Here is a 12078-nt window from a genome sequence, read left to right as displayed (position 1 = left end):
CCCAATGGCATTATCATCACTGAATACCCCCACTATCAACACCCTGGGGGTTACTACTGACCAGAAACCGAACTGAACCCAGCCCCATCAATCCTATGGCTACAAGAGCAGGTCAGGGACTGGGAATCATGCAGCAAGGACCTCCCCTCCTGACTCTCCACACACCACCCCACCCCCACCCTCTCTGACTGCCTCTCTGTAACTCAGCAGCAGTTCTACAAGAAACAATGCAGCGAGGTGCAAAGCACCTTCCAAACCCGTCACCTCTACCCCCGGAGGGATTTTGGGGGGGGGGGGGGTGATCAGCAGACACAGGAGGAACACCAACCCTCCCCCGCAAGTTGCCCTTCACCCACCCCAACTGGGGACGATATGGGCCGTTCCTTCAGTGTTGCTGGGGTCAGAATCCTGCAACTGCCTCCCTAATAGGGGCTCTGCGCGGGGTGGGGAGGGGGAACTACTGCAGAGTGTCAAGGCAGCAGATCATTGCTACCTTCGAGGGGTTGGGGTGAATTAGGAATGAACAGTGGCCCAGTCAGCAAGGCCGACGTTCCCACACAAATAAGTAAAGACAGGGATCGACTGTAACTGATTTCCACAGCTCTCTGGGGGCTTTCTGCTACCATTCACAGGGAGAGACAGGTTTTCCCCAATCCTCAGTAAGTTCACATTTGTCTTTAGCATTATACTTAACTTTTAAGAAACGCCCCCTATTTAAGGTTCTCCCAGAACAGGGAATTATCCTGTCCATATCCACACCTTCTCAGGGTCTTAGATGTTTCAAATCAAGTCTCCAGTTAAACACGAGTGGATACAATCCCAGTCCATCCAAACATTCCTCAGAAAACAACCCGCTCCAATTTTGGGGATTACTCTGATTAACCTTCTCTGAACTGCCAGTAACACAGTGACATCCTTCCTCCAACATTCCCTAACATCACGCTCCATTTGCCTAACTATGCCCCTCTGCAGAAGGTCTGTCAGATTTGGAATGACAGGCAGCACTTCGAGGACAGAGGCACTGCTAAGGGCTCTCCTCCAGGGAAGAGACATGGAAACGATTCGTTTCAGACAACTGCAGGAATTTTACGCTGAAGCAGGGAAGGGGCACTGACCCATTGCCATGTTGATTGTGTCCAGATGAAGCAGCAGCATAGAGGAGACAGTCCTGAGGTTGCACTAAAAGCCAACTGGGCAGTTTCAGTCCATCCTGTAACATGGCTCACTACTGCTCACCAGAGCTGGACACACTCTCACACAGGGAGTCGTTCCCTGCAAACACGGTGGCTCCGTGGTTAGCACTGCAGCCTCACAGCGCCAGGGGCCCAGGTTCGATTCCAGCCTCAGGCAGCTGTCTGTGTGGAGTTTGCACATTCTCCCCATGTCTGCGTGGGTTTCCTCCGGATGGTCTGGTTTCCTCCCACAGTCCAAAGATGTGCACGCTAGGTGGACTGGCCATGCTAAACTGCCCTTAGTGTTCAGGCTGTGTGGGTTATAGAGGGGTGGGTTTGGGTGGGATGGTCCAAAGGGTGGTATGGACTTGTTGGGCCAAAGGGCCTGTTTCCACACTGTAGGGAATCTAAACAATAGGAGCCTGCTCAAGCCCCATGTATCTTTTTACAGATTACCTGGGAACACTGAGAGCCTACATTTCCCCAATGCTTCTCCCTCTCCACCCCAGCTGTCGTGCCCTCTGGTAGTGCAGTATAGACTGTTGTGACCCTCTGAGATTTGGCACTGCTGCACACACCCTGATGATAAGCCATTTTAGCGGGATGCCTGCCCATTTTCTGTAAGCATACCTGTACATCCACAACACGGGACGATTGAGGTTTTGGAACCTCACTGAGGTACAGATTCTCTAACTAAAAACAAAGTGAAGGAACTGCGGATGTTATAAATCAGGAACAAAAAATGGAAGTTGCTGGAAAAGCTCAGCAGGTCTGGCAGCATCTGTGAAGAGTTTGTGTTTGGCACAGCACTGCAGGGTGAAGGTGATGTATAGGTCACTGCCTTCCCCACCCTGCCCTCGGGTTAAACTCAACCCCTCTGGTTTCCTGGGACTTTCTGCACAGCACTGACGGGAACCAGATCTGGATGCTGTCTGTGTCTCAGTGTTTAAGGAAGGATATAGCCACAGTGTGGGCAGAACAACAGCTGGACCCTGAGCCGAGGGCACTATTCCGCAACAAGGGCCTGAAGGCAGACATCCTTCCAGTTGAGAACCGGAGGCGAATCTCATTCTGAAGGGGCTTGGCCGTGGGAGAGGCAGGGAAATGGTCGGGGAATCTAACAGGCCAGGCAAGGCACGGTCGCAGGATGAAGAGGATCAATTTGCTTGAGACTACGGCGAGAGGGTTCACTCAAGAGGGCTGTGAATCTCTGGAGTTCTGCAGGCCACAGGCTATTGGAGATTCCGTCTGTGTGGGACAGACAAGGGATACTGGGAAAGGACAGGAAAGTGAAACGAAAGCACAATATCAATTGTGGTCACACTCTGGAATGACAGAGCAGGATCGATGGGCTGAAGGGTCTCCTCCTGCACTGAGTTCAACCCATTCACACTCCTTTGCCCCATCCTGGGAAAGGCCCAGCCCAGTTCCTCTGGGAAAACACCAGCTGCAGAATATTCCGCGTCCCACCGAGTGGCAGGAGGGTGGGGATGGGAAGGACATCGGAAAGGGGAGGATCCCTGCTCAGCACCAACACTGAGGATATCAGGCTGGAAGTCAGCCTTGAAGCAGGAGGGGAACCAGGCAACAGAAGCCCAGCTCACGTGACATACTTCACAACAACAATACACACAGCCCAGCCACCCCCCACCGACAGAGAGAGGAAGACAGTCATTTCATCACCCAACCTCGCTTGGCTGCCTGTGGCAAACACTTCCCCTTTCACTGGAGGGCTTTGAGCGAACACAGTCAGAGCCAAGGCTGATATAAAACCCACAGTACTCTGCGAGAAAGGGCAGGCAGGTCAGAGAGGGTTCACTCAGCTGGCTGGTAGGTCTGGGAGCTAGGGAAGGGATCTGAGAAACTCAGGTTTTGGGCAAGTCCCAGGGATAAAGTGGTGTAATGGGATGCTGGCGGCCTCGCTCACAGATCGTTAAAACTGAAGGCTAACAAACAAGACAGGCACAATCTCAGGCAACACAGGCTCCAGCTTGGGATTTTCAGCAATTGCCCAACCTGTGACAGAACTTTCCATAGCACTGAGGGTTCAACTTCCAACCTACAGCACATCCAGATACAGCCAATCCTCCCAACCACTTCTACACGGTCACAGCTCTCCTGCTCTATGTACCATATAACCGGTGTGGGTCAGGTCTGTCACTGTGTAACACTGGGGTACAGTACCGTTTGGGGACAGGTCTGGCACTGTATAACGATGGGGTACGGTACCAGTGGGGGACGGGTCTGTCACTGTGTAACACTGGGGTACAGTCCCGGTGGGGGACAGGTCTGTCACTGTATAACACTGGGGTACAGTACTGGTGGGGGACGGGACTGTCCCTGTATAACACTGGGGTACAGTACTGGTGGGGAAACGGGTCTGTCCCTGTATAACACTGGGGTACAGTACCGGTGAGGGACGGGACTGTCCCTGTATAACACTGGGGTACAGTACTGGTGGGGGACGGGTCTGTCCCTGTATAACACTGGGGTACAGTACTGGTGGGGGACGGGACTGTCCCTGTATAACACTGGGGTACAGTACTGGTGGGGAAACGGGTCTGTCCCTGTATAACACTGGGGTACAGTACTGGTGGGGGACGGGTCTGTTGCTGTATAATACTGGGGTACAGTACTGGTGGGGGACGGGACTGTCCCTGTATAACACTGGGGTACAGTACTGGTGGGGGACGGGTCTGTCACTGTATAACACTGGGGTACAGTACTGGTGGGGGACGGGTCTGTTGCTGTATAACACTGGGGTACAGTACTGGTGGGGGACGGGACTGTCCCTGTATAACACTGGGGTACAGTAGCCGTGGGGATGGGTTTGTCACTGTGTAACACTGGGGTACAGTACCGGTGGGGAAACGGGTCTGTCTCTGTGTAACACTGGGGTACAGTACCGGTGGGGGACGGGTCTGTTGCTGTATAACACTGGGGTACAGTACTGGTGGGGAAACGGGTCTGTCCCTGTATAACACTGGGGTACAGTACCGGTGGGGGACGGGTCTGTTGCTGTATAACACTGGGGTACAGTACCGGTGGGGGACGGGTCTGTTGCTGTATAACACTGGGGTACAGTACTGGTGGGGAAACGGGTCTGTCCCTGTATAACACTGGGGTACAGTACTGGTGGGGAAACGGGTCTGTCCCTGTATAACACTGGGGTACAGTACCGGTGAGGGACGGGTCTGTCCCTGTATAACACTGGGGTACAGTACTGGTGGGGAAACGGGTCTGTCCCTGTATAACACTGGGGTACAGTACCGGTGGGGAAACGGGTCTGTCCCTGTATAACACTGGGGTACAGTAGCCGTGGGGACGGGTCTGTCCCTGTATAACACTGGGGTACAGTACTGGTGGGGAAACGGGTCTGTCCCTGTATAACACTGGGGTACAGTACCGGTGGGGAAACGGGTCTGTCCCTGTATAACACTGGGGTACAGTAGCCGTGGGGACGGGTCTGTCCCTGTATAACACTGGGGTACAGTACTGGTGGGGAAACGGGTCTGTCCCTGTATAACACTGGGGTACAGTACCGGTGGGGAAACGGGTCTGTCCCTGTATAACACTGGGGTACAGTAGCCGTGGGGACGGGTCTGTCCCTGTATAACTATCACTTGTTGGAGCGTCATAGTGATGGGAAGTGTCACCCTACACGTTTTATTGCTCGATCAATGGTGCACATCGCAATTTCTTGTAAAAACGCTGGCAGTGCCCTCAGACAGGGCCACCTCCAGATTAGGACAGTCCAGGGGAACAGCTGGTCTCAGCAACACCTATACTATAACATGCCATCAGTCGCTGAAGGAACCAGTATTACAGGCAAAGAGGGAGTTAAAATCAGACCGTGAGACACAGATCAGCTCCCTTTGAATTACTGGTCTCGGTTGCTCCCTCTCACGCACCACTGGACCGGTTACCCAGAATTCCAGGCCAAATATCTGGGAAATGTGAGGATCAATGCCATTGTGACAGGTCAGAAAGTTTGAATTCAACAAAAATCTGGAGTAACGTTGTCGGTTATCCCATCTTGATCCCCAATGTCCTTTATGGAAGGGAAAGATGCCATCATTACCCAGTGTAATCTACACGTGACTCCAGACTCCAGTGTTGTGGTTGACATGACACTGCCCTCTGGGCAACGATGGATGGGCAATGAATGTTGGGCCCAGTCAAACATGCCCATGAAAACTATTCAATACCATCTTCAAATCTCAAACCCTGCATTTTCCTTTCTAACTGCACATCATGATCAGCGGTAAACTCTATAAAAAGCTGCTCGAGCTCCACCTGGGGAACTGAGTGGCATTCTGGGGCCCCACATTTTGGGAAGGAGTTAGACAGACAGGATGTGGAAAAGATTCAGGGGAACAAATCCAGTAAGGACAGGCCCTACCAGAGAAAACTGCAATTGCTTCTCAGAGAAGAGGAGTTCAAAGGGAACATTGAGAGGTGTTGAAGACCATGAGGGGCCAGGAGGACAATGCAAAGGAAAAGAGAGAATTGGTTCTCGTTGTCAAAAGTGCCAAAGGGGACCCAGGTCAAAAACTATTGATCAAAAAATGAGAGACCCAGAGAAACATTTTCACACAACAAGTGGTTAGGGTCAAGAATGTGCTGCCCAGGGACTTAATGGTGAGGGGGTTTGGTTTAGGCTTGGGGGGCGGGGGTGGAATTGTGTTGTTTTCTAAAGAGGGTGAAGGTATGTGGGGGCTGAATGAGTCGCACCTGGTGACCTAATGTGTTGAACAGCCTCCTCTTATGCTGTAAATGGCCCAGAACTCTACATACAAAACACACACAGATCCTTGTAAAGGTGGGTTCCCTCTGGAATGAACAAGCCCAGAGACTGATCATGAAGGGGTCCTTTGCCTGGCAGTCTGATGGCCAAGCCAGGGGTAGTTCAAGGGAAGCCTGATGTGCCAATAACACAGCAAAGTCAAGACATCGCCTGGGGTTTTGAACAACTGAGAGGGATCTCTCAGCCTCTGCTCTGTCCGAGCCCCTTCAGAAACTCCTATGCGCCAACAGGATGCCCTCTCATTCTTCTGAACTGTAAGGAACATTTTACTCAGCATCTCATCACAGGGCAAGCTCCTAACTCCCAGGGACTAAGTGATCCCTCACTGCTCTGCATCCAGTGCAGCCTCACCTACCTCCCAACGTGCGCGAGGCGGGCACAGGAAACCCCTCTAATGGGTATGAAAGCTCAGAGTGCCACAGGGTCTGGGTATCTGCTGGCTCCTGGGTGCTGTGTGAACTGTCAGCTCCCTGGTCAGGGAGCAAACACCAGCCCTGTGCCCATTCCCTGTTCAACTCCTCTCCCCTGAACCCTGGGGAAGTCCAACCTGACACAAGTAACTACAGCGCACAGTCATCTCACTCTGTGGCTAAGGGAGGGACACAGCAGGAGAGAGTGCTAGCCAGTGTATACCCAGCGACCTGACGCCCAGTTAGGAGAGGGGACAAACAACAGCACCTGCTGTTGCTGCAACTCCACATAACACCACCCAGACGGCAGCAACGGAAGAAAAGCAAAAGCAGAACTCAGCAGGCACTGCTCAGCTAAGTGGAACTGTTAAAGCATGCTCGAGTGGTCAACTCCGCTCATTCAGTGCTGGTATCGCACCGTGCACTGCCCTAGGAGGACACGGGCCATGGCGGGGTGAGGAGACAGCCAAGTGAGTGCTCGAAGGAGTAGGAGAGAGGGTGCCAGGCACCTGATGCACAGCAAGCTCTCACTGGTTCACGCATGCATACGTCCACACACATACACCGCACTAGAGGCCAGCCTGGATCCAGAGACATTGACCGAGGGTTAAATCAGGTTTCCCAGTGTTGTGCTTCTCTGCGGCGTCAGGACTCTCCGTGACAGGGGCTCGAGTTCAATTCCAGCCTCGGGCAACTGCCTGTGTGGAGTTTGCACATTCTCCCTGTGTCTGTGTGGGTTTCCTCCGGGTGCTCCAGTTTCCTCCCACAGTTACAAAGATGCGCAGGCGAGGGAGGATTAGCCATGGGAAATGCAGGGACAGGGCGGGGGGGTGCGTGGGTCGAGTGGGATGCTCTCAGCAGGTCAGTGCAGGCTCGATGGACCAAATGGACTCTTTCCACACTGTCAGTACTCTATGCTCTGCGCACCCATGCTGTGGGGGCTCACGTCTCTCCTGGGGCTAAGGGCATGGCATAATGTTAACCCCTCCCTCAGCACTCTGAACAGGGGTAGGTGGGTCAAGCACAGCAGTTTGGAGGAGAAGAGGTCTTCGGGTGCAGGTTCACAGTTCCTTGAAGGTGGAGTCACCAGTAGACAGAGCAGTGAAGGTGGTGTCTGGTATGTTTGCTTTTATTGGTCAGTGCATTGAGTGTAGGAGTTCGGAGGGTCACATCGTGGCTGTATTGGTGAGGACACTTTTGGAATACTGCGTTCAATTCTGGTCTCCTGACTGTAGGAAGGATGTTGTGAAACTTGAAAAGGTTCAGAAAAGATTTACAAGAACGTTGCTGGGGTTGGAGGGTTTGAGCTACAGGGAGAGGCTGAGTAGGCTGGGGCTATTTTCCCTGGAGGCTGAGGAATGAACATAGAACATTACAGCACAGTACAGGCCCTTCAGCCCTCGATGTTGTGCCGACCTGTCATACCGATCTCAAGCCCATCTAACCTACACTATTCCATGTACGTCCATATGCTTATCCAATGACGACTTAAATGTACCTAAAGTTGGCGAATCGACTACCATTGCAGGCAACGCGTTCCATTCCCTTACTACTCTGAGTAAAGAAACTACCTCTGACATCTGCCCTATATCTTTCACCCCTCAATTTAAAGCTAGGCCACCTCGTGCTTGCCGTCACCATCCTAGGAAAAAGGCTCTCCCTATCCACCCTATCTAACACTGATTATTTTATATGTTTCAATTAAGTCACCTCTCAACCTTCTTCTCTCTAATGAAAACAGCCTCAAGTCCCTCAGCCTTTCCTCGTAAGACCTTCCCTCCATACCAGGCAACATCCTAGTAAATCTCCTCTGCACCCTTTCCAAAGCTTCCACATCCTTCTTATAATGCGGTGACCAGAACTGTACACAATGCTCAAGTGCGGCCGCACCAGAGTTTTGCACAGCTTCACCATAACCTCTTGTTTCTGGAACTCGATCCCTCTATTAATAAAAGCTAAAACACTGTATGCCTTCTTAACAGCCCTGTCAACCTGGGTGGCAACTTTCAAGGATCTGTGTACATGGACACCGAGATCTCTCTGCTCATCTACACTACTAAGAATCTTACCATTAGCCCTGTACTTTGCCTTCTGGTTACTCCTACCAAAGCGACCTTACAAAAGTTTATAAAAGCAAGAGGGGCATGGATAAGGCGAACAGATGATGTCTTTTCCCCCAAGGTAGGGGAGTCCAAAATGAGAGGGGCATAGATTTAAGGTGAGAGTGGTGCATGCATGGCATTAGCTACCAGAGAAGTGGAGGAGGCTGCTACAATTAAAACATTTGAAAGGTACATCCAGGAAGTGTTTAAGAGGGATATGGGACTAATGCAAGGAAGCGGGACCAGATCAGTTTAAGATATCTGCGTCAGGATAGATGAGTTGGGCAAAAGGGTCTGTTTCTGTGGTGTATGACTCTGTGACTGAAGGAAGAATATTTTCACCCGGGGGTAGTAGGAACCTGGAACCCGCTGCCTGTGTCAGAGGCAGAAACTACACAAAAATCTAACAAGCACTGAGCAGTTTAAACACCACAGTCGGCAGGCAGGTCTGCTGGCTAAAGTGCTGGGTATTGGGATTAGAACAGAGAGCTGTTCAATGACTAGCACACACACAACGAGCTGAAGGGCCTCCTTCCATGCAGGAAACCATGACTCAATTTGTAGAGGGGTCAATAACCAGCGGGTGTATGTTTAAATCAGGGGCGCTACAAGAGCCCTCTTGCGGCACTGCAGTAGTTAGTATACTTCGCGCTGGGTTCAAGTCAGACCTGCACCCACAGATGTGTGTCATTGCAGAGTGTGACAGACTGATGAAATTTCACAAGGTCATAGAGGGCTACAAGGAAGACCAAGGGGAAACATTTTCACTCGGGGCAGCATTTCGATTGTCACCTTCATTGCTGTAGTCTCCGGGGCTGTTGGAGTGAGATTTGGAAAGTCGGGCATGGGGGTAGAATTGGGTCATTCTCCGAGGAGTACAGTGGTGTGGGTAATGGAGAGAAGGTGGGAGGGTGACAAGCGGTGAATCACTCAGAGGGCCAGCATGCACATGAAGGGCCTGCTTCTGCGCAGGAATCGTTTGAGGTCAAAGAGCAAGACAGCGATCCGATTTCCCCAAAGCGATCTGCTTCCCAGGAGGCGGGTCTAGCAGCCAGATGATCGCAGTTGGACAAAATGAAATCTTCCAACTTCTCCCCTCACCCTAACTGTCAGAAAACCAAGTGTCAATTTCTAAACTCGCGAGGAAACCGTACACGGGCAGTTGTCAGGCAGGACACAACAAGAAGTTCGGCGACACACCCAGGGCCTGATCCCAATGATAACACCCCAAATAATGGGATGGGCAGGGGGGGGGGGAAACGGGGCTCATGGTAACAGTACCAATCACAACATGCTGGCATTTAAATGAATAAAATTAATAAGGAAGCAAGAGCCAGTGATGGTGACTGCACGCTGTCAAACACAAGTCTGATGCCTTCATGCAACAGAAACGTCTGGCATACCCTCCCACATGCGCCCAACCACTCCTGCCTGTACCTATCTCGCACTCTCTAAATCTGCCGGTCCCCACGCCTCTCTCTCACTCACACCCCATCCCCGTGGCTCACTCTCACTGCCTGTCCCGGTCTCGCTCTCTCTGGCGCTGCCTGTCCCCGTCTCTCTCTCTCTCTCTGCCTGCCCCCGTCTATCTCCCTCTCTCGCGCTGCCCATCCCCGTCTCTCACTCTCTCTCTCTCTGCCTGTCCCCGTCTCTCTCTCTCTCTCTCTCACTGCCTGTCCCCTTCTCTCTCTCTCTCTCTCTGCCCGTCCCCATCTCTCTCTCTCTCTCTCTCTCCCCGTCCCCATCTCTCTCTCTCTCTCCCCGTCCCCATCTCTCTCTCTCTCCCCGTCCCCATCTCTCTCTCTCTCCCCGTCCCCATCTCTCTCTCTCTCCCCGTCCCCATCTCTCTCTCTCTCCCCGTCCCCATCTCTCTCTCTCTCTCTCTCTCTCTCTCTCTCCCCGTCCCCATCTCTCTCTCCCCATCCCCATCTCTCTCTCTCTCCCCGTCCCCATCTCTCTCTCTCTCCCCGTCCCCATCTCTCTCTCTCTCTCTCTCTCTCTCTCTCCCCGTCCCCATCTCTCTCTCCCCATCCCCATCTCTCTCTCTCTCCCCGTCCCCATCTCTCTCTCTCCCCGTCCCCATCTCTCTCTCTCTCTCTCCCCGTCACCATCTCTCTCGCTACCTGTCCCCGTCTCTCTCGCTGCCTGTCCCCGTCTCTCTCGCTGCCTGTCCCCGTCTCTCTCGCTGCCTGTCCCCGTCTCTCTCGCTGCCTGTCCCCGTCTCTCTCGCTGCCTGTCCCCGTCTCTCTCGCTGCCTGTCCCCGTCTCCCCCTCTCTCTCTCTGCCTGTCCCCGTCTCTCTCTCTCTCCCCCCGTCCCCATCTCTCTCGCTGCCTGTCCCCGTCTCTCTCTCTCTCTCTCTCTGCCCGTCCCCATCTCTCTCTCTCTCTCTCTCTCCCCGTCCCCATCTCTCTCTCTCTCCCCGTCCCCATCTCTCTCTCTCTCCCCGTCCCCATCTCTCTCTCTCTCTCTCTCTCTCTCTCTCCCCGTCCCCATCTCTCTCTCTCTCTCCCCGTCCCCATCTCTCTCTCTCTCTCTCTGCCCGTCCCCATCTCTCTCTCTCTCTCTCTCTCTCCCCGTCCCCATCTCTCTCTCTCCCCGTCCCCATCTCTCTCTCTCTCCCCCTCCCCATCTCTCTCTCTCTCCCCCTCCCCATCTCTCTCTCTCTCCCCCCTCTCTCTCTCCCCGTCCCCATCTCTCTCTCTCTCTCTCTCTCTCCCCGTCCCCATCTCTCTCTCTCTCTCTCCCCGTCCCCATCTCTCACTCTCTCTCTCTCTCCCCGTCCCCATCTCTCACTCTCTCTCTCTCTGCCCGTCCCCATCTCTCTCTCTCTCTCTCTCTCTCTCTCCCCGTCCCCATCTCTCTCTCTCTCCCCGTCCCCATCTCTCTCTCTCTCCCCGTCCCCATCTCTCTCTCTCTCCCCGTCCCCATCTCTCTCTCTCTCCCCGTCCCCATCTCTCTCTCTCTCCCCGTCCCCATCTCTCTCTCTCTCCCCGTCCCCATCTCTCTCTCTCTCCCCGTCCCCATCTCTCTCTCTCTCCCCGTCCCCATCTCTCTCTCTCTCCCCGTCCCCATCTCTCTCTCTCTCCCCGTCCCCATCTCTCTCTCTCTCCCCGTCCCCATCTCTCTCTCTCTCCCCGTCCCCATCTCTCTCTCTCTCTCTCTCTCTCTCTCCCCGTCCCCATCTCTCTCTCTCTCTCTCCCCGTCCCCATCTCTCACTCTCTCTCTCTCTCCCCGTCCCCATCTCTCACTCTCTCTCTCTCTCCCCGTCCCCATCTCTCACTCTCTCTCTCTCTCCCCGTCCCCATCTCTCTCTCTCTCTCTCTCTCCCCGTCCCCATCTCTCTCTCTCTCTCTCTCTCTCTCTCCCCGTCCCCATCTCTCTCTCTCTCTCGCTGCCTGTCCCCGTCTCTCTCGCTGCCTGTCCCCGTCTCTCTCTCTCTCTCTCTCTGCCCGTCCCCGTCTCTCTCTCTCTCTCTCTCCCCCCGTCCCCGTCTCTCTCTCTCTCTCTCTCTCCCCGTCCCCATCTCTCTCTCTCTCTCTCTCTCCCCGTCCCCATCTCTCTCTCTCTCTCTCTCTCCCCGTCCC

The 12078-nt window shown here is 53.6% G+C and overlaps 1 protein-coding gene across 1 annotated transcript in view; it reads right to left on the bottom strand.

Annotated features, from left to right (window-relative positions):
- Positions 1 to 9375, bottom strand: part of kdm5c (lysine demethylase 5C) — a gene marked incomplete at its 3' end in the record, with an annotated part of 100253 nt that extends 90878 nt beyond the window's left edge. The window contains exon 1 of the mRNA XM_059643998.1: positions 9284 to 9375. Coding sequence (XP_059499981.1) covers positions 9284 to 9337 — 54 coding nt within the window. The remainder of the gene's footprint in view (positions 1 to 9283) is intronic.
- Positions 9376 to 12078: the final 2703 nt, after the last annotated feature.

This window comes from Stegostoma tigrinum, unplaced genomic scaffold (genome assembly GCF_030684315.1).
Source record: "Stegostoma tigrinum isolate sSteTig4 unplaced genomic scaffold, sSteTig4.hap1 scaffold_389, whole genome shotgun sequence".
NCBI lineage: Eukaryota > Metazoa > Chordata > Chondrichthyes > Orectolobiformes > Stegostomatidae > Stegostoma > Stegostoma tigrinum.
Note: the sequence above shows the minus strand (reverse complement) of the source record. Positions and strands in the feature narration are given on the sequence as shown.